At 43.0% G+C, this 26,007-nt stretch overlaps 2 protein-coding genes across 4 annotated transcripts in view; one reads left to right on the forward strand and one right to left on the reverse strand.

Annotated features, from left to right (window-relative positions):
• snd1 (staphylococcal nuclease and tudor domain containing 1) overlaps window positions 1-26,007 on the forward strand; it is a 148,659-nt gene that overhangs the window by 75,673 nt on the left and 46,979 nt on the right. The window lies entirely within an intron of this gene.
• Window positions 4,724-7,366, reverse strand: lrrc4.1 (leucine rich repeat containing 4.1). 3 transcript variants are annotated; one of them, XM_076297259.1, is made up of 2 exons: window positions 5,497-7,366; window positions 4,724-4,887 (listed from the first exon to the last, which is right to left on the reverse strand). In XM_076297259.1, the coding sequence occupies exons 1-2, from the start codon at window positions 7,364-7,366 to the stop codon at window positions 4,724-4,726; spliced, it is 2,034 nt and encodes a 677-aa protein (XP_076153374.1). The 3 variants fall into 3 exon arrangements, with proteins under 3 accessions (XP_076153374.1, XP_076153373.1, XP_076153372.1); XM_076297258.1 differs by having other exon boundaries at window positions 4,724-4,897; window positions 5,492-7,366; XM_076297257.1 differs by having other exon boundaries at window positions 4,724-7,366.

Below are 26,007 nucleotides of genomic sequence, written 5' to 3' on the forward strand. Positions count from 1 at the left end.
TTAATTAAAAACAATAAATTGTATTGTATAACACAATGGTATGCTTTTTGAATAACCGAACATTTTTTAGGCAACATTCTTTTTTGATGGTTATTATCTATGTCTATATTAAGTCAAATGGCTTATACATTGATGCCATACCAAGTCCATATTTATGGGCTGTATCTTGAAATACATATGTATGTAGTAACACAGTGCTCTTAACTTATTTTGTCCTGTCCTCAATTCTTTTTTTTCCCTTCTCCTCCCTTGCTGAAAGCAGTGTGCCAATTCTACACTGACATACTGAATCACAATGCCTTTGATGCTTACAGCATTAAGCAGCTACCTAGTTTAATTCCTCCCCTTTAAAGCATCACTGTAGGAGCTGTTTGTCAAGCCTGAGCAGCAAACTGCGCCATATAAAGGCATTTTTGCCGGAGCCTTTGCACACTGCAGCATGCTTCAGGGCCTTGGGGTCCTGTTGAAACATGTGCAGAGGGGCGCTCTTCTGCTGTTGCACTGCCATCTTCATTATGTTCAAACAGAGCCACAGCACAGCGCAGTAGCTAAAACGTCTCTCTCTAAGATTCTGCTTCAACCAAAGGCCACAGCAAACACCAACAGAGACACAGTACACTAATCCTAGGCAGAGAAAGGCCTTGAGATGTTGCGCATAGCTTTAGAGAGGCTACATAGCTATTGACACTGGGTGATGACATAGGCTCTGACTGTTCCTGCAATAGATTGTGTTATGTTTCACATTGCATTTGCCAGGATGCATTGGTTGTGTGAGTGTAAAAACCCTTACTTTATTTTACACAATTTTGTTTTATTTTCTACCATGGCAGTTTACAAAAACTGTAAAATGCAATGTTGGACAAATGAACATAGTTGCCTTGTGAGGAAGTGTATGTACCATGTCTAACTGAATTTGCCCTCACTGTTTGTACTCTTTTCTAAAGAGTCTGTATTAAGCGTTTGCTTTTATAATTACAATATCAGTAGTCTTTGGGAAATTATGCCAGTTTATTCTACCCTACTGCATGCAACCCCATTATGGAACAACTCAAGATGATTTTAGAAGTTGGATTGTATCATTACACTTTATACCCTTACATCCCCCTTATATATGTTTAGGGCAAGGGCAGGATGGTGAACACATTTGGCCCAGTGTCATGCATAAGTCCACCCTACTGTACCTCACTGAAAAGTAACCTTCATTTCTCTTAGGAAACCTGGGTACCAAGCGCCCCTAGCATTTTGTGGTGTTTATGGCATACAGGATGAATGTATTTAATTTGTAGGAGGTGACAATTTATTGTTTGCTACTATTAACAGTTGTGTTATCCAAGTCGTTTCATGTAATGTAGACTACTCATCAGGGTCAGTTTATGCAATGAAACTAAGGCCATTTGTCCTCAGAAACCCCATGAGAATATGCTTGTACTTCCGTCCATCAATGGTCCCCAACGCACTGTGCATTTTTCATCTCCTCCTTATTAAGGCACCCACCCCCACCCTCAATGGCTCATCCTACCTGGCAGATCTGCTTTGTATCTGTAGCTGGCACTCTTGCATCATGCTCTCAGAGAACCTCCCACCCTCCTCAATTCACTCATGTCTCTGTTCTGTTTTCTATACTCGTTTCTATATGCTTGTTTTATCCAGGCCTCTGCACATCTGCATTTTTCTGCCTTTCAGTGTGTGTCTGACAGTGCATTTCATCTTATGCTATGAATGTGCACCGTTTTTCATGATGGTCATTTTCCTCTGCATTTTTCTCTCTCTCCCTCCCCTCTCTCTCTCTGTGCTTCTCTCTCTCTCTCTCTCTCCCTCCCCTCTCTCTCTCTGTGCTTCTCTCTCTCTCTCTCTCTCTCTCTCTCTCTCTCTGCTTCTCTCTCCCTCTCTCTGCTTGTGCTCCATGATCTGTCGCTAACATGGTGTGCTGTGTGCTTCTTTTCCAAATCACTTCCTAATTGCAAGTGAAGCGCACACAGCGAGTGTTTCCGCTGGAGCCACCTCTGCTGTCGCCCTATTGAGTGGGCTCTGGCCTGACTGGATGCTCTGGCCTGACTGGATGCTCTGGCCTGACTGGATGCTCTGGCCTATGATGCTTGGCAGACTCTGGCAAATGCCGCCTGTTAGCACAGCACCACAGTGCTGATGGGCTTTTTAGCCCTGCAGTGAGTGCCACCCGATCCCTCTGCTCTGACTCTTCCTCTGCTCTTTTCAACTCCATCCCTCTGCCATCCATGTCTTTCATACTCGTATCCGCACTCTTCTCCCACCCTTTGCCTTCAGTTAATGCTTTATGTATGTTTTAGAACTCAACACTATCGGTCAAAAGTTCCAAAATTTCCATTCCACTTCATAGACAGAATACCAGCTGAAATCAGTTGCATTGTTTTTTTTAATCAGGGCAGCAGTTCAGATTACATTATGTGCTTACATAATTGCAAAAGGGTTCTTGACTGTTGTAGAAAATCTTTAATGCAACATCTACATTGCCCATTATCAGCAACCATTCATCCAATGTTGCAAAGGCACACTCTGATCTACTAATCTGACATAATTTATAAAGGCTAACTGAGAAAACATTGGATAACCCATTTGCAATTATGTAAGCACATAATGTACGGTAATCTGAAAACTGCTGCCCTGATTAAAAAAACAATGCAACTGATCTCAGCTGGTATTCTGTCTATAATGGAGTGGAATGGAAATTTCTAAGTGTCCCCAAACTCTTGACCGGTAGTATACATGCATACATTTTGTGACACCTCATTCCATAATGCAGTAAGAGGTAACACGCTCAAATGTGTAATGAATAGTCAACATTTAATGTTTTAGCAGCATCAATGGGAAAAAAAGGCAATTAATTAGTAACACTACCTTTTCTGTGCATGTGTGGAATAAGAATAACATGAAATGTAAAACATACCATTAAGCTCACCTCCCCTAAATCTTTCCTGCATCACTCAGTCAACCCAATCTACACATCAGCTACACATTTAGCTGATTAATAGTCAGATCCAGAATCACAAGGTAATATTACATGATGTCCGCCATCTCCCCTTGCAAGGAGACAGCTGGACTAGGATTAATCCATGTATAGAAAAAGCCAGTCCTATATTTGTCTGGGATGGTGGTATGCCAATATGAGTAACATTGCCATGTAGAGATGTCCAATGCACTATACACTTATAACAGTCTTTCCTTTAATTTTATCATTGACAATCCTCCCCATTTTTAGCCAACAGTAGTATTTAGTTGGGTCTTTAGTTAGGTCAGTTAACAAGGCATTACTGTGTTTTTGTCCAAAATTACATAGCTGACTAGCTAACAGACTACAGACTGTTGGCAGACAACAAAAACCAACCACAACTCAACAAGAGCGAGTCAAAGCTAGATGGAAAGACTCAGTGATGTTGGGTCTATGGTCTGTGTATTCCAAACATATGCCTGTGCATGCAGTCTTTTACTCTGGACTTTATGTGCTGTTTACAGTTTCACTCTCCATCGTTCAGTAAGATGGCCATCTTCTGTCCCTCATGCAGTGACAAAATGTAATGCTTATCATAGAAAGATGAGTCATGAATGTCTCTCACATCTTGCATTTGTCATTATGAAACTGTTTTGGCTTAAACAGAACAGGGGAAAATGTAATTTAATATACAATATAATAGAGTTAAGTATTGATACATTGTTTGTGTTCTATTAATACTGAAGACCAAAGCAGTATGAAACGTAACTTTGCAAAGCCTTAATTGTTTGATACGTTTGGAATACAACACCCTGTAATTCATTCCTTAGTGTCTACCATTGCACAATATTCAGTACACATATTTTGTAGAAGTCTTATCTGGATCTGTTAAAAAGATTAGTCTGTTTGATGTATATATAAAAAAGGGAAAATAATGAGGCAACAAAAAGAAAAACATAGGCAAATATATACAAGATATTGTCATCACATTGGAAAGTGTTTTTGAACTATGAAGGTATTTTGTTTTTGAAGGAATAGCTGTCTTTTTTTTAAATCACCAGAAACTTCTTTGTGTTTTCACATCCAGCAAATATGGGGTTAAAGTATAGCTGCAGAGTCTTACTGCAGTGTCTAAACCATTTGGCTGATCGCTACAGCATGACAGGAGAGGAAAAATCTACTTTTTTCCTTTTTCATCCAAAAAATCATTTTATTGCATTTTATAACATTTGGCACAGTACAAATTCATAGTGCTCTTACAAGATAAACCTGTAAAGATCAACAAAGACCTTTTAGTTTGTATATTTTCAAAGAAAGACTCTTCAGTATAAATGTTTTGTTTCTTAGCACTGCATTCTCTGCATCATGTTTTAGAAATCACACAGAATGCCCTTATTTTAAAACTACCCTCATTTCTGAAAGTCGTGACAGAATCTTAAAACAAATCTTATTTTTAAATAAAGTAAGAAGTTAGAAAATAGGTTTGATTTATTTTTTTAATATAATCTGTTTCTCTTTGACCAGCCCATGATAATTTCAAAATCTATATATATATATATATATATTTATATATATATATATATATATATATATATATATTTATATATTATTTATAAGCATATACAACAAGATATAAGTCTTTAGGCTTTTGCACTCTTTACAAAAAGTAGTTCCTTTGCTCTGTCTTTGTGCATTCTATTGCATGATTTCACAGAGGTGGGGTGGGGAGGGTAGAGGAGGGATTGGAGATTTAGGATCTTAAATCTGAGTTTCCTGGACTTTTTCCTTTGCGTGAGCTTTTATGTTGAACTGCTCTGGGACTGCTGTAATGGTGCTAGGCAGCGTTCGAGGCAGAGAATTTGCAATGCTGTTCTCTGTCCATTTTGCCCCATGCCCAGCTGGTTTGTATGTGTTGTATTTAGGCTTCAGTGTGTAATCAAACTTGTGGGGACTGTAGTCCACTTTACGCGGGCTGTAATCCATTTTGGGCTTAGGGGGGCTGTATTCCGGTTTGTGCGTGATGTAGTCCACTTCAAGGGGCCTGTACTCTGCCTTGAAGGCAGTGTAATTTGATTTGAATGGGGTGATATCCTTCTTGAAAGGACTGTAGTCATTTGTGGTTTTGTGTAAGGTATGTTCCGTTTTGGATCTGTGGGCACTGTAGTCCATTCTTGGTCTGTGAGTGTTGTAATCATCTTTGAAAGGGCTGTATTCAGGTTTAGATCTGTGAGTGCTATAATCTGGATTGTGAGTGCGGTATTGAAAAGGGCTATGGTCTGGTTTTTGTTTATGCATTCTGAAGTCAGGCAAGGATTTGTAGTCCACAGTTGGTTTGTGAGTGCTGTAGTCCATGGTTGGTTTGTATGTATTATATTCAGGTCTTACTTTATGGCTACTATACTCCCCCTTGTGTTTGTGAATAGTACAATCCATTTTGGTTGGTTTATAAGTCATGAAGTCGTGTTTTTGTGTGTGATGATAGCTGTTGTCTGTGTGTCTGTGAGTTAAACAGTCCAGTTTATGAATGCTATTGTGGTCCTTGATTTCTGGCAGAGTTCGTGACCCCTCTCCTCTTGCACTTGATGAAGCAGGAGGGGGAAGTTCTTCTTGTTCTACATGAACAATCTCCACTGTTTTATCAGCCGCGACAGTGCTCCTCTTCTGGTGTCTTTTGCGCAGTTTATAAAAGGCAATCAGCATGATGGCGGCTAGCAAAGTCACAGCTACAAAGCAGCCGATGATTATCTTTGTGGTCTTCATCACCTCATCCAGACTGGTGCCGCTAGGGTTTGGAGGTCGTCCTGTTGTCACTTTTGAGTTTGGCACAGAAATTGGGCGGGATGGTGGCGAATCAGTGCTCTGGAGCAAAACGGTGGGTGTGGAGATAAAAACTGGTTGATAAATTGATGGGGATGTTGTGGTCGTGGTGGTGCCTACCCCTGTGTCTGCAGTCGTTGTGGTGGTAGTGGTGGTTTTCGGCTTGGGCATCTCTGATGTTGGCCCCAGTACCTCTACTGTGACCGTGGAGAAGTAGCTGAGGTTGGACGTATTGAGCTCGGCAGCACTGACATTGAGGTATGCAGAGGCATTGGAGTTCCCTGCTGCATTGGAAACCATGCAAGTGTGCATGCCCGTGTCACCCACTAGCACATTGGAAAAGTTGAGTGTGCCATCATTGAGCACACTGATCCGTGGGTGCTTGGATGCATGTGTTAGGATGGTGCCATTAGGCAGCAGCCAACGCACTGCTGACATGGCTGCTGTGCGACACCGCAACTCCGCTACCCGCTCCGCAGAAATGTTGAGATCACGAGGGGCGTCTGCGATAAAGGGTGCTGAACACTGGAGGGCTCCATTGTCTCCCCGGTCCAGCTCTACCAGCTGACGGCCCCTCATGTGTGCTGGAGCATGGCACCGACCACAGCAGGTAGAGTTGGTTGGGATATACTCCCTCAGCCACCGTGACAACCATAGTGAGTCACAACCACAGTTCCAGGGGTTGTGGTGCAGGTGCAGCTCCACGAGGTACCTCAGTGGAGTGAAGAGGTCATGGGGCAAAGTGCTAAGGTTGTTATGGGCCAAGTTGAGCTCCACCAGGGGCATGAGCTCGTCAAATGCATTGCGCTCAATTAGCCCTATCTGTGAGTTCATGATCCATAGCTTCTTTAGTGAACGCAGACCTTTGAAAGAGCCTGGCTTGATTTCTGGGAAGAGGTTCTCTGATATCTCCAGCTCCTCCAGGCCAAGCAGCGGGCTCAGGTTGGGCATTTCCCCTCGTATGTTGCACATTCCCAGGTTGAGGTACTTGAGGTTGTGCAGACCCTCAAAAGCTCCATCAGAGATGTATTCCAATTTTCGTAACTCTCCCAGGTCAAGCCTCATTAGTGAGGGCACACGGTTGAAGGCATAAGAAGGAATGCTCTCAATGGGGTTATTCCTCAGCCATAGCTCCCGCAGCTTTGACAGGTACTCAAAGGCCCCACTTGGCACCACTGTGAGGCGGTTGTCAAATAGTTCCAATGTATTGAGGCTGGTGAGGCCATTGAAGGCCCCCACCTCTATCTGTCTGATGGCGTTTCGACCAAGCTGGAGCACCTCCAGGTGGTGTAGGTTGCGAAATGAGTCAGCCTGTACTGCCTCAATGGAGTTCTCCATCAGGTTGAGGTGGCGGGTGTTGGAGGGGATCCCCGGGGGCACACGAATGAGGCCACGGCGGGTGCACACCACCTTGCTGAGCTGATTATAGCAGGAGCATTCGGGTGGGCAGCCCTGAGGCCCTGCTGCTGCCACCTCCACACTCATGCTCCACTCTTGCACTAGGAAAAAGACTACACAGAGCAGGGCGGCTTTCCTGGCTCCACGCACAGCTACCCGCCCCAAGAGACTCATGATGTGGCACATTCATAATTCACCATCGTCTGGGGGGGGGGGGGGGGGGTTGGGGGTAGGAGGGGGGCAGGGGATTAGTGTATGTGGTAGCGATTGGGGTGGGGGGGGTGCTGGTAGGAATTGGGTATAAGGGGAGGGACAGGTTTGGGACTGAGTGATGGAGGAGCAGCCCTACCCTGGATTAAGCAAGATTCTGGCTCTTTTTTCCATGGACAGAACTGACTGCTGGTAAGGGACAATATTGTAACAGAAATTAGATGGGAGGAATTTCTATATTTAAAAAAAAAAAAAGGTTTGAAATACTATAGACACCTACCTCTGGTTTTTACAGGTCCCTTGTTTTTTCAGTCACAATATACTTGAGTTAAACTGATACATCCCAGAAGCAGTGAAATACCCTCTCTATAAGTCCAGTTAGACAAGTCAGGTGATAAATAGCAAAATGGCCGTTAATAAATCCACATAGAAATATCCGATGGAAAGTGATGATGAGCCTTGGGCCCACAAAACTCTAGACAGCAATAGGAATCCAAACCTGCTCCCAAAGTTGCTCCTTCTCGCTCAGTTGTGATTTTTTACTGACGTGTGTCCTTGGAAACTGCGATTTGACACTGCTGCTGAATGCCTTTTCCAACTCTCCATGGCACAGAATTCACAAGCCACTTAAAAAGCCAAGCCGAATGGTGGGGGGTGGGATTGGGTGGTAGGGGGTGGAACGGCAGTTGGAGGGGATGGAAAAGAATGATTGAATGTGAATTCCACAGTCCTTAGAAATTCACCCTTTTGTTTCCAAGTCTATCCTCTCGTTCCCTTTAGTATAAAAAGAAACAAGTCCATCGCCTCAACCTTTTCCTCAGTCTTCTCTTGTCTGTGTCCCACTCCCAATAAGAGACTGGTGGTCCACTTGGATTTTCTGTCCGAATTAGAAATTGAAAAGCTTACACCACACACACACTGAAGCTAGCCGTTTTTCTCTCTTAACTAGCTTTGCTGCTTCTCAACACATGCGCACACACACACGCACACACACACACGCTCATCCACACTCAAACAACAACAGCTGCAGCCTGCCCCCCTCTCATTCCAGATAATCCGTCAGTTTCTTCGGGATGGGTGGGGGGTCGTCCGTGGTCTGGGAGGAGGAAAGGTGCAGTAGCAGCAGCAGCAGCAGCAGCAGTGTGGTATAGAAGGCTAGCTAGACAGCTCTCCCCCGTCTCACTCGTTGAATGAAGGAGATAAAAAAATGTCTCCTTTCTGCGTGACGTAGCGTTGGTCTGAGAAACATCTGTGCCATGCGGAGTGGGCGCCGCTGCAGTGTGCAGAGGTAGTGTGGTTGCAGGTGTCCGTTTGTCCTGTCTAGAGCCCGGTCAGTCTGGCGCAAGCCATAGAGAGAGGGACCAAAAAGCAGTGAATCAGCAAGGGTCTGCAGTCCCCTCCCCTAGAGGCTCCACGTGCAGGTTTAATCCCGCTCTCCCCACGGTGTGCGCCAGGACTCCTCCACCTCTCTCCGCATCGCTGGAACAGGCAGCCGGGACGGGCTGCACACGCTGCCTTCCTTTTGTCCTTCACTTGAAACGTGAATGTACTGCTGACGCATCCAGCTCCAAGCAGTGCATTGGTTTGATGCAGTGTTTTTGTGCATTAACTCATCCGCCCCCTCTCTCTCTCCTTCTCTCTCTCCCTCTCTCTCTCTCTCTCTCTCTCTCCCTCATGCGCACGCTCTCTTCCTCACTCACTCTCTTGCGCACACTCTCTCTCCTACCCCCTCCCTCCCACTCACACACTCCTCCTCCCCCTCTCTTCACTCTTTCAAGCTTGCTCTTTTGACTCAGTTCTACCCATTTTGCCTCCACTTTTGTCCTCCTTCTCTTCCTTCATTGTTTCTGCTCCTGCACACAGCTGTTCATGCTGTGTCTCGAGGTTCATTTAGAGTGGCCCGTGTTAGGATATTTCACAATGAGCAGTTAAAGAAAACCCATAGAATTTCCACAAAGTCTATTTTCTGTTACTCTAAAGCATCCTCTTCTCCTGTGCAATATTTAAGATGATCAGATTGATGTGAGTGCGTGATGATTGGTCGTCACATGGAGCTAGGACTGCAGGATGCTGACTGTGCATGCTGTCTGACTAACGGGCCAGGGTGCTGCCTCCTCTGGGATAGCTGTGTGTGTGTGTGTGTGTGTGTGTGTGTGTGTGTGTGTGTGTGTGTGGAAGGAGGCTCTTGCATCCAAAATACATTAATCTAGCTGACAACAAAGGAGTTTGGGCACAGTCTTTCCTAAAACCTCCTTTAGATTAAAATCAAATCCTGGCGGTTGGTGACAGGGGTTTGTGTCTCTCTAGGCCAGGGTATTGGTTGTAGGATCTGTGTACGCTTACCAGTGCCACCTGAGACTACTATGATCACTGATGTTTGCTGTTAAATCTGTCACTCACCTAATCAATATTTGTCAATTCTAAAGACATTGATTACAAATTCCATCTACCACCTGAAAAAGGTCATTATTTCATCGGTTTAGACCCTCATGTCAACGATGGAGCCCTGAAATGCCGTATGCCCTCTGTGTACTCTGAAAGACCACTTACCACTGGTGGCGCCACTGTTGCTGTCGGAATGTATGTGTTTTTGTGTGAAGTTGGGGTTGGCTGGTGGCAGTGCTCAGATGTGATGTGGGACACAAGCACAGCCTGATGCAGTGGTGGGGGGGAACAACATGTGACCTAGAATAACAGGCTGCTGGCGACAGTAGCTGCAGTGGTGTCTCACTCTGTGGCCTGGCAGGCAGATCTGGGGGAGGGAGTGGGTGGTGCAGTGGGAGAGGGCTTGGTCCTCATGCCCCTGGGCTAGTGTGCTGGTGTGGGATGGAAGTATGTGTGGCGACAGCAGGAAGGGCGTAGCTGCAGTGGACATCAGGCGACCCACTTTGGCACTGGTCATCTGTCTGTCAACACAGAGGATGGAAGAGGAAGAGTGCACAGTGCGGGCCGGGGCCCCTCGGGGTGTGTTACTGGGTACGGGAGAGGGGCAGCTGTATGTAGGTCACCCTACTTCACAGCTCAACTCAACTTGAGAGGACCAGTAACCACCGTCACAAGAGTATCAAAGACAAAACACTCTGTAAAACAGCCAAGGCTCTTGTTAGTACCAACATTCGAGCCTTTTTAAATGCATGTTTTAGTTGGCCATTAGCATTTATTATATGCTCAAGCAACACCAGTTTTGGATGTTACAATGCCACAGTGGTGTGAAGTGGGGATAGGAGCCGATATTGTTAATATGGTTAAGTCGTACCGTCAATCCACCCCACTCTGGCAATGGCTGGACTGGGTCAACATCCACTAGTACACCATCCTTGGTCCCATAAGCATGTCCATTGTACTTTTCTCTGACCAACAAAACTGAGTAGTTGCCATTGACAGAAGTGCACAGAGGTGGTCTGAGCCATGGAGTATGCAAACTCCATACTCCATCGTAGATATACATGTAATTGTAAAAAGAAAACGCTCTGCTAGAAGTCAGAGTATCATTTAATGCAGTTTATGCAGAAGCATGCTTAATGGACAACAGCACCAAACATTTGAACTTGGGCTACTATACTGTAGGTGGACGGCTACCCCACAGTTAATATCAGAAATCTACCATAGTATATGGTTAACGATTAACAATATACCTAATTGATCATAAATATGGGACAACTATATTGCATAGCTAAAACAAAAGCAGGGATTCATATTATATGAGCACAGTTGCTCTACAGGTGTTTTATACACCCTTTTACCTTGATCTTTATCAAGGGAGCCTAGCCAAATCATTTTAATAATCGCATGACACAGTATGGACTTCAGTTGCTCATAGCAACATCGACTTCAGCTTAACAAGCTAGAACACATGTCATGATGTCAAGTATATCTTTTTTAATTTAATGGATACCTCGGCCTGATATGCGTTTTGTAACAGTGGCACAGAAAACCTTCCATTTTATGCTACCAAAGTGTTGGTTGATGATGGAAATGTGCCGAAAACACTTAACACTGAATTTATGTATTGCAATGCTGACCAGACGATGATGTTGCCTGGTTGCTATGGTTGCCTAGTTGCCGTGTTAGAAGCACTGATGGTGTCTGTGCAGATTCTCTGCCTGCCCTGCAAATTCAAGTTTTAAATTAACAGGTAATTGTGGTGATTTTGTTGGTATCGCCATTAAGTTAGATTGTGTTCTCATGTGAATGCCAGTGACATTACATTAATTTTCTTATGTGTCTATTTTCTTATGATTTCCAGCTCTTTTGGGTTATCTAGATCAGAGACTGACATTTCTAATTTCATCAGATCTCGAGATTTCATAAGATTGTGTTTTTTTGTTTCCTTGTTTTTTGATGGATTTGAATCTGAAATGTTCACAGTACACTGGCTGATAGCTCCTCTGAGAGCTTGCACCCCAAGCCCCTACTCTGCACAAACATTTGGACTCAACACCAATTATTATTGGTGGCACAATATCAATCTCTGGGCCTCAGACAGAAAGAGCTGTCATTTCAGCAAACACTGCTGACCTTGAGAGGGACGAGGAACGGGGCACTTTTGCCCCGTTTCATTTCAATTTCCAGGAATTAATTCCAGGAGAGATTACAGTGTGGCCTGTGGAGGCTTATATCATGTGCCAGGGCTTTTCTATCTATCGTTATTCAAATTGCATGCTTCAGCTTCCCACCACAACATGCTGCTCGTCAACTTGTGATTCTTTTTGTCTGTCGATCTGTCTGCTTGATTGCTTTGTCATAATAGTTTCAAAACACTCATTCTCTCTGATATTCATCACTCTTCTTGAGGATAAAAAACTCACTGCTTCTTTCCCCTCCTTTTCCCTTTTGCTTCTGACTATGTAGGATACTGTATGGGATGTATTATTATGGGAAGTAGTATTATTACTATTATGTGCATAAAGGTGTAACCATTTTCAAAAAAGATTTAAAAAGTCAGATCATTAACAAAATATATAACAATCTATTTAATACAATTATTATTTAATGTATTTATTGAAATAGTTCTTGCTGATTTGTCATGCAAGCACGGCATTATGCAATATGCATTTACTCATACCTGAGCTGTTGTTAAGCTCACGTTGGCAGGCAATGTTTGATAACTGACTGAATTTGCTTGCAATCATTCTGGGTCAACAAAATAATATCAGGTTAAGCAAACATATGTTCCCTAATAAACATACAGTTAATAACAACTATTCTACCCATGATACTTTTTGAGATAAATGCACAGCTTGTAGCAAAATAACAAATGCTCAACAACATCCTGATGTAGGTTCATGCTGCTATTTACAGTAAATTCAAATTATACCACTCCAGATCACCATATGTGTAGTAATCCTCTGAATCAGTTGTCCTTATTTTTTGTTCACCACGATTGTCACCCATTCGCTTGTGACCTTTTAGTAATCATACTGTTAATCATAGATTAGCCACTTAAATTCAAAATACCTTCATTCCAGAATCCAACTTGGTCATGCCAGGTTAGGAAACAAGGTCATTTAGGGGTCAACACTCCAGACATAGACTGCCAGGCAGCCATGAATGACCTGGCACGGAATGATCCAGACGCAGGTGTTGTGATGAATCATGTGTAGGAAATGGAGTCTGTTAATATCTAATATCCTATTCCATCTCGCATTATAGGCCACATAACATGCAGTGGCACCTTTTAAACTGTTGAGTTGTGGGAAGATTGAGGTCTGTTACATTTAAATGTACAATATGCTGCCTGCCTATTCCTAACGGGATCAGCCAAAGATTGCAAGAGGCTGCAGGCTGAAGAGAAGGTAATGTCTGGTCTCGTAATCAAATGCATGGAAAATGGTATCAGCTAGAAGACACATGAAGGTGAATTTCATCTTGAAGGGATGTGTAATTCTGTGTGGGTGCATAAATTCATTTTATAGGCAGTATTAAAAGGTTTTATGTATAGAATAGAATATATTATATAGAATAGATGTGTTTCAGACGATCCACCTCATCCCATACCCTCTCCATAAGTTTGCGTTTGCCAACCCAGTGATGTAAGTCTGATCTCAGCAGCCGTCAATGTGGAGAAATACATAACTGCATGTGCGGTGTTTGTTCTCTTACTTGTAAACATGTGATTACTAAAGCAAGTTAGGAGAAGAGAGGAACCGTGTGCAGCAGTATTTGATAGGCAGGAGAAGGAAACACTGAAGGGACAGGGGTGGAAGGACATGACTGAGAGCTTTGGATGGCTGTGACCTTTCTTAAATGTGTTTTCTGTTGTGGTGAAATTGGGGATTTCCCAGAGGTGTAGGGAAGCAGTGAGGTGGTGGTTCAGTCAGCACTTTAAAATTGAAGTCAATAACACAGTGGTCATTCATCCAGTGGACATTGGGTGTTAAGCAGGAGCAGGGTATGGGCACTCATTTAGCTCTCTAGCCTCTCAGCGGTGCAGTCACTGTGAATCTTTTGTGGCTCTGTACAGCAGGAACACGCACGCTTTTTTCCCTGGGAGTGAGCGATTAACAAGTGAAGTACAGAAATCAGATGGAATTGATCCAATGTGGTCACCTGCCCTAACCACAGTGATTTCACCACACATGCTTTCTTCTTGTCTGTGTGGTGCATAAAATCCTCCTAATGTCAACAGACTGGTCACAGATCCATTTCTCAGAGTCCCTTTTCATAAGTGCTTTTCATCTGGTTCATGGGATTGAACTGCCCTCTGTGGTATGGGCCTGAGGACCACTGCAATGTCAGGGGAGTGGAAATAGATATAGAAAGATAAATAGTTAAATAAATAAATAAATAAATAAATAAATGTGGGTGTTCACCTGTGTCACCTGTGCGATGGTAACTAACATTAGACAGCCTTATAAAATGAGTTATTAACATTATGTGGTACAACATAGTTGCAGTGTTACTGTACATTTTGTAGTTGACATTGAGGGCCAGATGTACTAACGCTTATGCGCCCACTTCAGGCTTATTTGTTTCGCACGTGCGTGTAAAAACACTACGCGGTATGTTCAAACAGGCCACATTAAGGGTCAAAGCGCAGACTGCCTCTCGCGGGAGCTGAACATGGCAAACTGCGCTTTTCCATGTCATGCATATGCATTCATAGGAGGATCCAGGGGAAAGTTAACCTGGCCCTAGCCAGATGAATGTCGTTCCGCTTAGCTCCGCCTAGCTTCACTCACATCCATCTGGGACCTCTTCCATTGAGAGTGATTTCTCCAACCAACTTTATGGTTTAGCCAATCAGGACGCAGGGCGGGAGTTTCATAGATGTGACATAGCGTAGAAGCGACTGTAAGACTGTTATCAGCGTCACGGGTTGGCTTCGATGTGAGTGGTTGAAGTAGCACGTCAATAGATGACGGACAAGTGGCTTATTCAATCATATGCAAGCATTTTTTGATTAGGTCCAGCCTTCTGAAGCAACACTTCAATGGATCGGTTCCAGATGGATGAGTGGAGCTAGGCGGAGCGAAATTCATCTGGCTAGGGCCAGGTTAGGGGAAAGTGGGAGTTTAGCGTAAAGAGATGGGAGGGGAAGAGTAAAGAGCGCCTAATTATGTATTATGCAGTATGTACAAAAACTGCTCCTGAAAGCGTACAGTAGGCTACGTCTATTCTGCGCCTAAATACTAACACCTTGTAAAAGCAGATGTCAATCCAAATTACAGTTAAATGTGTCAATTAGAGAACCTTTCAAAGACAACAGAACATTGTCTTTGTACTATATCAAACGCAACCTTAACTTTCGTTGGCCTTTCGAATGTCTTACTTTCACTTTCACATCATTCACTTAAGCTTTCCTACTTGCTAGATTTGACCAATCTTCTATAGCCTACGTGCACAAGTAGTTTGAGTAGAACTACTGATCTTCATTAGCTCCCTGCTTGTTGATATCTTATCATGTATGATGGTATTTCATGATCGCTAAACGTTTGATTCTTTTTAATGTTGTCATCAGTTAACTTCATTCAACTGCGCTTGTATGTAGGCTATTCCGTTCAGTTGTGGACATTTGTAAATAGCGGTAGGGGGCGGAGAAAGGCAGAGAAAGGCGCAGATCACACTATGAATTAAAAGTTTAATAAATACGACATAAACTTGGGTATGACAGCATTCGCTATCTGCGGTTTGTCCATAGCACTGAAAACGCTACATTCGCAAATGTACGTACATCTGGCCCTGAGTCCCTCATTTATTCATTCCTGATTATTTTTGAGGAACAAATATAACGTTTATTGTTGATGTATGTGGCAGTGCAGCTCTTTGTGAGATGAACAGGCCCTCTTAGTAGGAGCAAGATATAGTAATATTGGTATGTAGTTTGGAGTCGGTAAATATTTTATGAAACTCAAGTGGTGAATATTCAAGCAAGTACAAACAAACCGAGTGGCTCACATCCTCTTTGTTTGTTTGGTCTGGTGAGGCAGTTCTAGCTAAAGAGAACTGTAGTTCTTGGACTTGGCAGAGCAGTGAAATGTGTGATCAGGATGCTTCCTCTGCTCTGCTCTTTCTGTTTGTCTCTTTTCTCGCTCCGAATTCTTTTCCTCCTTGCCTGTAAAGTGGTTGTTGAGGAGATGCTTTTGTGCCACGAGCCGTGCTTCCCAACAGTGGCTTGGCAACGTGCCAGCGATGCTGGCGCCCTCTATGTGATGAGCCTATATTGAAAGCCATGCCTGGGGGCTGTGTGCTCGCCCGCACTCCCCTCTTCCACCTTCCACAGGAGGAACAGGCAGAACATCAGTGTGAGGATGCTAAAGGAGAGAGAGAGGGCCTTTGAGAGCCAGAGAGTGAACTCCTCTCAGCCCCAGAGCTGCTGACGACAGGCCTTGCGTCACCTCATGTCTCTCAGACACACACAGACACTCACACGTGCGCACACACACAGCTCTGCCTCCCAGCTGAATGCTTTATGTAAGACTGTTTGTAGATCTACAAAACAACTGCATGAAATTGTACTGTATTACTTCTCCAGTTGTTTCTTGAGAAAGGACAGACCTAGATCCCTTAACCCTTAATCCTACTGCTATTAGTAACAACAGAAACCTTTATCTAACCTTGGTTATGGACTAAGATAACCTTTTAAATTATTTATTTTTCAAGATCCATATCAAAACTATGTATTCTTTCATGTTGATTATCTGTACATTCAGATGTACATGTTGTTATGAACATATAACATGATGGACCCTATTTTGGTGGAGGAAGCTCGGTGAAACCTTCACCTGGAAAGATTGTCTGAAACTCAGACTGAATTCTCCCATGGCGTTTTTATGTAGGCATGGTGGCATTCTCGGTCAGGGTAAACTTGCATGTGCCAATCACAAAGCCTAGTTCTAATTTATCTATCTGGCAAATAGATATGTTCCCTTTTTTTAAATAGTGCATTATGCCTACATGTGTTTGAATTGGCAAGAAAGCAGGAGCTTGTTAATGCTATGAGTTATATCTCAGATATTATCAGAAAGACAACCTAGCAGGCTTTAGAAAGAATTAAATGTAGCCTAATTTGTTCAGCATAAATGAAATGTCAGCTGTAAACGACATGCAAGAAGTGAATACATAGTAATGATGACGTTCTTATTATTTCTGTTCATATATTGTAGTCTAATTAGGTAAACAAAAAAATTCTGTGCATGAGTGTTTTTTTCCACAAATGATCTCTCTTATTGGCATGACCGCAACTGCAGAAAGGGATTGCATTTAGGTTGGTGCAGGTGTTCAAATGAACATGCATATTGCTCACCACCTTCCATATCTTATACAGTCCCCGTTATATATTTAGCACAGTGGTCATTGCTTGTCTTGCGTTTCATGTGTCGGTTTCTTTTCTCCCCTGAGCACTGCTTTTGGTGGATGCAAAGAGGCATCAGTGTATCCACACATAGTCACCAGTAGCCTCACCTCATGCAAATTAATTTTGAATTTCCCTTTGGGGATCAATAAAGTATCTATCTATCTATCCAAACTGAACATCCACCTTCTTTCTGTTCATATTTCAATAGTGACGTCAAAATAGAGTGTTTTTCCAAATGGAAGTACTTGTCCTTTTAAATCTTCTGCAGCCATTATCAAAAGAGACAGCGCTTAATTTTTAAGACTATGGAGCTAGTGTAGTGCGCACATTTCTGACTCGTGATGTGGGGCTTTGTGTTTAAAGTTAATTTAACATCAATTTGGCTGATCTGGTATTTTAAGTGATGCTATGCTGTGGATTGTAAATGATGAACTACTTTTTAATTGAATTGTGGTGATACAAATGTAGAAATTTTATTATTTCTCATGGGAAGTCAGACATGAGACAAAATAATAAAGTAGACATTGCCACCTGTCAAACCTGCTGCATACTGTGCAGTAAAGACTTACACACAACATATTAATGAGAGGCTGGTTCACATGCGCTCTCTCTCTTCACACTCCCTGTTTTTGTCCCTAGTCTCCATGGCAACTGGTGGCCATTTGCTCCACTGGTGCTTCAGGTTGAATTAGAGCTTCTGGCCTTGAAGATGACACTGGTTATCATGATTGCTTCATCTGTTTGAGTGTCATTTTAGCAGTTTTCACACACATAATTAATTCAGATACTTATACAATTTCTTACATGTTTCATAGTTGTTACTTGAGTACTTTTGGAATGACTGCAAGTTTGGTTGAGTTTTAAGTGAAGAGTGCATTCTGGATGTTTTTGGACCCCTTCACTTTTCACATTTTGTTTGTTGTAGCCTTATGGTAAAATAATTGTATTTAATTTTCCCCTCATTGATTAGGGATAGATTGTCGGGAGAAATTTGCATGTAAGCTATGGGGTACACAGTAGTTCACGTCACACACGTTACAGACAGTTAATGTCTGAACCACATTGGAAGATAGGAGGCACCTGTATTAAATGTCAAACCGTAGTGTCTGAACTCTAATGTCAATAGCAGGGTTTCCATTTCTTCTTTGAAAAGATTCCCAGAAATGTCCAAATACTCTTTCCACTTCATCATGATGGGATACTGAGTGTAGATATGAGGAGAAAATTAATTTGAACTATGTTTGCATAAGGCTGCAACAACAGCTGTAAACTTGAAGGGGTATAACTGAATACTATCTGAATGCGCTGTAAAAGCAGGGCACTGTAGCTGGTATACTTTTCAAACCAACCAGCATAATGGTGACATTTATGTAACTGAATGTTTCATGATGCCAATCAGTCCTCTTTATATATTTATACATTATAGGTAGCATGACTTATTGTAAAAGGTGAAAGACCCTTGCCATCACCAAAGTTTGTTGACATGCTTAAAACCATAGTTAAATGCTTTATTGTGATGAATAGTTTATTAATTAATTGAATCTCATCCATTGTTAATTGGCTGTGGTAGAATGGAGCCTCAGTGTGTTTGTATTCAGGTCCCATTGTGTCTGAATGAAGGTGCTAATATAACATAGCAGCTGTGTCCAATATGTTTTCCTCCTTTTCCACTGTACCGAACTGTGATGTCCAAACCATGACTTTTTGTGTTTGAAATGTAATGTTTGTATGATTTGTCCACACTCTAATGTGCCTACCGATCGTCTGCTCTCCTATGGATAGTGTAATTATCCTCAAAGATATAGATGACATTATGTAGAACAGATCTGTGGCAGTATGGACTTAAAGGAAGCCACACCCCTGTTTTGACATTTCTCTGCAACCTAGCAACTGGCAATTCCTTTTCGTGACAACCATTTTGAAGTTGATAAAAAAAAAAAAATACTGCCATTATGGCAGCCCTCCTTTTCTTCATCGTTTTATTTAAGTCTGTAGAAAATACTTTTCTTTTTTTCTTCCCACTTCCCACTAGACTCACTACAGCGAGAAGAGAAATGGCTTTTGAAACCCTCTGGTTGGGGTAGTAGCATCCTGTCCATCAGTGAAAATGTGCTTTCAGATAAATGATGGTCACTTCATGATTGCTTTCTCCATATGTGGAGGAGACCGGGCAACCATAGTGGCAAATGCCTTCCCAGAATTGGGGAGTTTTTTTTTTGTTGTTGGTGGTGGACGGCAAAGGAAGAGCCTGTGTGTGATTGCCCTGTCCTTGCTGACTGACTGATGGCTTTGCAAAGTGCCATGGCATAGTCATTTGTTGTCGGTTCAATAGTCGGATTAAATCCCAATATCTGTCAGATGAGTAGACGGGTGGCTGAACAGTTGTGGTTTTCAATAGTCTGATTGGGTTTAGTGAAGGATCAGTGAGTAGAGTCAAATTGGCATGCTGTGCAATGTAGAGGTTCAAGTTAATTTTATATTGGGATAATCATTTAGAGTTTTTCTCAGTTTTTATGTTTTTTATATATTTTCAATTTTCTCATAAAATTGCTGGAAATGAATAGGGAAAATGCTAAGCAACGTGACAACACTGTTTTCCACTGCCACTGTTCATTATGGATTTTATTTGCAGCCTGATTATTGTCCTTATTCCCTCTTCTGAAGGAATGATGTCAGGAATGATGAAATATCATTTATGTCTGCTGGTTGACTTTAATTGACTGGTAATACCTAAAGAGCAACAATACATGTCTTAGTTCATGGTGTGCATAAAGAGATTTGTTTCTTGGTGACTTTTTATAAGAGTGCTATTTTACATGAACCACATGAAGAAAGCAGCATACTCTTAATAACAGCAGTCACAGTTTGTAGTGTTGACAAGTATGTTGCTATTGTGTTTATTTGAATGAGGCTGGAAGTTCCCAATCTGATCTTTGTGAAGCTTGGGAGAATTATATTCGAGTTTAGCAATATTACAAATGTAGCTCAATATCCATTGATTGGTCAGAGTGCAGGCTGTGAAAGAGATGGATTGTATTTATTGCTGCTATTGATTTTAATAACCATGTTGGTAGAGACCAGCCAGTGCTCATTTTGCCTAGGAAATGGAACTATGCCTGGACACAACACTCACCTGACTAGTAGTCACTCCAATATGCACAGTATCTTCACCTACTTTAAAGTGCTAATCAGTCCCTCCATTAATACATTAGTATCAAGAAATGCATTTCTGTATTTGTACTGCTTTCAGCAAATGACTTCCCCGCATCTCTTTTGACCTAGCTGGGTTCTAACCATAGGCTCAGCGGTCACACCACTAGCTGGGTTCTAACCATAGGCTCAGCGGTCACACCACTAGCTGGGTTCTAACCATAGGCTCAGCGGTCACACCACTAGCTGGGTTTTAACCATAGGCTCAGCGGTCACACCACTAGCTGGGTTCTAACCATAGGCTCAGCGGTCACACCACCATAGGCTCAGCGGTCACACCACTAGCTGGGTTCTAACCATAGGCTCAGCGGTCACACCACTAGCTGGGTTCTAACCATAGGCTCAGTGGTCACACCACCATAGACTCAGCGGTCACACCACTAGCTGGGTTCTAACCATAGGCTCAGCGGTCACACCACTAGCTGGGTTCTAACCATAGGCTCAGCGGTCACACCACTAGCTGGGTTTTAACCATAGGCTCAGCGGTCACACCACTAGCTGGGTTCTAACCATAGGCTCAGCGGTTACACCACCATAGGCTCAGCGGTCACACCACTAGCTGGGTTCTAACCATAGGCTCAGCGGTCACACCACCATAGGCTCAGCGGTCACACCACTAGCTGGGTTCTAACCATAGGCTCAGCGGTCACACCACTAGCTGGGTTCTAACCATAGGCTCAGCGGTCACACCACTAGCTGACGTGCCCTCCAAGTGAGCTGCTCCTGAGGGAGTGTGTATTGAGCCAAGACTCTGCAAAGGCATGCAGAGCTCTACAGGGCAGTATTGATCACCTCCTTGTTGGTCACTGTTATGAGTTCCCTTATCCTAGGCCGAGATTGACTAGTTTGAGAGAGGATATGAGCACTCATTACATGGTCAGAGCTTTCATTATTGTATCACCCTGGCCGGGGGACTGTCCTGCTGAGCTGTGTGGATTTCTGATTGATTTGGTGCTTTCCTGGTGGGTGCCGAGATTCCCAACAATGAGAGCTTAAGGTCGATGGGGCCAATCAAAACTCCTATAGGCTAACCCATCAAAGTGCTGTTTACTTCTCCATCTCAGCTAGTATTAGATCCTTACTTATATGTTGTCACATATGTAAAATGCAGAAATGAAATGCGTCATTGGGTCCTTTTCTCTTCACCCTTGTTTACAAAAATGGATAAGGCAAGATGGCAAGAGGTCCTTTAATAATTGATTTTTCCAAAGTGATGTAGGTCATAGAGAGGTGACCACCTCATTTTATTTGTTAGTGGCCATTCTTTTGTGAGGCCTGAATAGGTTGCAGCTGAAGGCTTCCTATCTGTAAAAGGTAGATGTTTTTCACATGATTGGTATGGGGGTTCAAAATAGGCCACATATTTATATACATTTTTTCTGCTTACTTTCTCTGTCCTCTCCAAAAGCTTTCCAGACAGCACCTTTACAGAAAATGTGACTTGGTCCTGCTGCCAGTCTTTTAATTGGTCACTTTTGGGTGCTGCAGTAATAGCCTTCTCAACATCTTTACTAATTTGTGGAAAGAAATGGAGCAGCCAAGGGTGAAGGTTAAGTTTTAATTTCACTTCTCTGCACTTCCCTGTGAGGTTTGTTTTTGATATTGTGTCTATCCTGTAGAACAGATACTGCAGTATAAAAGGATCATTTAAAAAATACTGAAGGTAACAATTGTGTTTTTTGAGTGTTTTGTTTGCTCTCACTCCAGTAAAGAGGTGTTAAATAATTCCTTCCCACTACAAATCTCGTTCTGAAGGCAGTAGTAACATTTTGGTAACACCTTTGTCTGAAGAGGGCCTAAACATTACATATATGTAACACATTCATAAACACAATATAATTTATTGTAATTTATTTTATTTATTTTACATGTAGTTGCTTCATTCAAGCATTCCTGAAGTGTATATCAGTACTGGCTTACACAATAGTAGAATATAATATAGTAATGACAATGTAATGCATTAGGGAAAAGTGGCAATAGCCACTCATTGATATGTCATATGGGTCTTTATGATATGCCATCATATCATATGAGCTGACGGGTATATCACATCTCTTGCTGTTTACCCATGGCATTCAGTGTCATGTATTTTGTGAAAGGAAATGTAATTTTGTAAATATTGACAGAAGAGCTCTATAAACACATTTCCTTTTTAAATGTGTTATTCAGTGTTTTAAAATCTTTAGGTACAGGTAACCTTCAGGATCAAACAAACATTTATTCTTTTGTTCACACATCTCTTGTTTGAGTGTTTGCTGTGCAAATAATGGATGCTAGTGTTTGACACAGATTTATACATTTCCAACCTTATTGATCACGCCTCACTCTAAACTCACATCGATAAACACAAAGCACAGGGGCAGCTTCTGTCTGCATATGTACATAGAATATGTACCTCACTTTGGTAAATGCCACTGGTATTTGCTACATCACCAATAAACGCATGGTTTAATGTTATATTGGTTCATGTTACAGCAGTTGCCACACAGTTCTCTCCTGTGAATTAGTGAGGGCCTTGCTTGCCAGTGTGATCTTGACTGTCTGTACATGTTTAAAGTGGGTGAGTGTATGGATACATGTAACCCTGCTATTATTTGTAAATAACTGTACGTTTATGTTTACAAACATAGTTATTTACAGATAATAGCAGGCAGGGTTACATGTATCCATACAAGTGCATTTCATTGCCTCCCTGTTCTCATCTGCTCTCTCACTTTTTCCTGTTTGCTCACTTTCCTCTTTTTTCACGACAATTCCCCTAGAATGAACAGAACCCTCCGCACCTCTCCCCTAGAATGAACAGAACCCTCCGCACCTCTCCCCTAGAATGAACAGAACTCTCCGCACCTCTCCCCTAGAATGAACAGAACCCTCCGCACCTCTCCCCTAGAATGAACAGAACTCTCCGCACCTCTCCCCTAGAATGAACAGAACCCTCCGCACAACCCTCCGCACCTCTCCCCTAGAATGAACAGAACCCTCCGCACCTCTCCCCTAGAATGAACAGAACCCTCCGCACCTCTCCCCTAGAATGAACAGAACCCTCCGCACCTCTCCCCTAGAATGAACAGAACCCTCCGCACCTCTTCCCTAGAATGAACAGAACTCTCCGCACCTCTCCCCTAGAATGAACAGAACCCTCCGCACCTCTCCCCTAGAATGAACAGAACCCTCCGCACCTCTCCCCTAGAATGAACAGAACTCTCCGCACCTCTCCCCTAGAATGAACAGAACCCTCCGCACAACCCTCCGCACCTCTCCCCTAGAATGAACAGAACTCTCCGCACCTCTCCCCTAGAATGAACAGAACCCTCCGCACCTCTCCCCTAGAATGAACAGAACTCTCCGCACCTCTCCCCTAGAATGAACAGAACCCTCCGCACAACCCTCCGCACCTCTCCCCTAGAATGAACAGAACCCTCCGCACCTCTCCCCTAGAATGAACAGAACTCTCCGCACCTCTCCCCTAGAATGAACAGAACCCTCCGCACAACCCTCCGCACCTCTCCCCTAGAATGAACAGAACTCTCCGCACCTCTCCCCTAGAATGAACAGAACTCTCCGCACCTCTCCCCTAGAATGAACAGAACCCTCCGCACAACCCTCCGCACCTCTCCCCTAGAATGAACAGAACTCTCCGCACCTCTCCCCTAGAATGAACAGAACTCTCCGCACCTCTCCCCTAGAATGAACAGAACCCTCCGCACAACCCTCCGCACCTCTCCCCTAGAATGAACAGAACTCTCCGCACCTCTCCCCTAGAATGAACAGAACTCTCCGCACCTCTCCCCTAGAATGAACAGAACTCTCCGCACCTCTCCCCTAGAATGAACAGAACTCTCCGCACCTCTCCCCTAGAATGAACAGAACTCTCCGCACCTCTCCCGTGGCCTTTCATTGCTTAACTTTTGAATGTTTGAGGTTTTATTCATGTTTTTGTTGGCATGTGTAGCTTTTATCTACACGCTCAGATGTTTCATACAGGCAACAGTCCCAAGATTTGTGAATTGTGCCAATGCTCCGAGCATATGAGGATGGTCTCGTATTAACAGTTTATTGTGGTGATGAATTGTTGGTGGTTGCTGCTCTAACCTGTAATAAATGAGCCTCTTTGGTCTGATTGTCACTGCTCTGTTGGGCAGACTGGTGGAGATTGCGTGGCCTGCCGTGGCTCAGCCGGTTTTGCTGGCAGGGAGGCGTAATGGTGTGGAACACATGTACACAGGAACCTCGTACGCACAGCTCATTTTCACCAAATCAATCTCACTGAATTAGCCCCCCCCCCAGATCGACCAGCCCATTTATTTGCCTGTTTTTCATTACCTGCCATTTCTTTTTCATTAAAAGGCTCATTAACAGTATGTTTATACCTAGAGTAGATCTGTGTCATTAGGAAGTCAATGCCTCCCTTTTTAAGCAGCTCCACAGAATAGATTTATGCTCAAGCCTATTTTTGGTCTTTGGTGCAGGGTGCAGTCAAGGTCTTTTGTTGTTTGCTTGGTTTAATTATTTATTTGCAAATGGTGCAGGCATGGGTCCATTTGGTCAGATATTTGCTGAGGGGTCAACTTCTTCCCACAAGAATGGCACAGAATATCAAAATGTTTTTTTTGCCACTAGCAGCTTTTAATACCGTAGGACAGAGCTGACCTGTGGCAGCAGACTTGCCAAGGTGACCGGTGTGTGCTTTTGAAGCACAGTCATGTCAGGACAGCTGGGACACGTGGGGCAACAACCTTAATCTGCAGCTCTGGGGCAGATGTTTGCACAGCACCCCTTACCCCCATCTATTGTGTGTGTGTGTGTGTGTGTGTGTTTGTGTGACCCGAGAGAGAGTATTGATCTTGCCGGACTATCAAACAGCATTATGTATCATTTAGGCTATTTATCGCACACACAGTTCTGCGAGAGCTGTTTTGGCACAATATCTGTAGTTGCCCAAGGTTAAACGGCAGATTATTCCCTTACTGCCTATGTTTCTTGGTGTGTCTGCATGTCTGTATGTGTGTGCGTGTGCATGCATTTCAGGGAGCTGTGATAGTGTGTGAGCAACAAGGGGAGAGAGTGATGGTGTTGATTGATTTTGGCATTAGTGCTTGGATCAAAGAGTGAATGGTGAGAACTGCTTTATTGGGTGTTTTTTAAAATTAGTTTGGCGCATATGCGGGTTTTCTAAGCATCTTTCACAAGCCTAGTAATGTATCAGAAAAAAGCTAACTAGTTCTGAAATCTTCCTCCTCACTCAGTCCTCCCTCATGTAGAAGTCAGGTCACATATTTCAGTTATATGTAGAAGTCAGGTCACATATTTCAGTTAACTAAAACTTCAGTTCGCAATTGTATTGGTGAGTTCAGCTCAAATCCTACAGAATTCTGTACAACAAACCCCCTCAATTATCTAAAAGATGAGGCAAACAAAGAGAGAGTGAGAGAGAGGGAGTCTTACACTGTGCAGTTTTCAATTGATCACTAAGAAAAGGGAGGCCGGTGTAGAGATGAAATACCCTGTTCTCTGTGTTTTCTTTACATCCTTAATATTGCAAAACAATACTTGGAGACACACCTCCTTGACAGTGTGCATTACTCAAAATGTGACTGCATTTTAATGCAAA

This window comes from Alosa pseudoharengus, unplaced genomic scaffold, assembly GCF_046254945.1.
Source record: "Alosa pseudoharengus isolate Yale_2024_CS ecotype anadromous, Long Island Sound unplaced genomic scaffold, YU_APseudo_1.1 YU_APseudo_1.1_scf_20, whole genome shotgun sequence".
NCBI lineage: Eukaryota > Metazoa > Chordata > Actinopteri > Clupeiformes > Clupeidae > Alosa > Alosa pseudoharengus.

Excerpts from the sequence above, each read along its gene's own strand:
- lrrc4.1 (XM_076297257.1), bottom strand. The coding sequence starts at position 7,366 with ATGTGCCACATCATGAGTCTCTTGGGGCGGGTAGCTGTGCGTGGAGCC.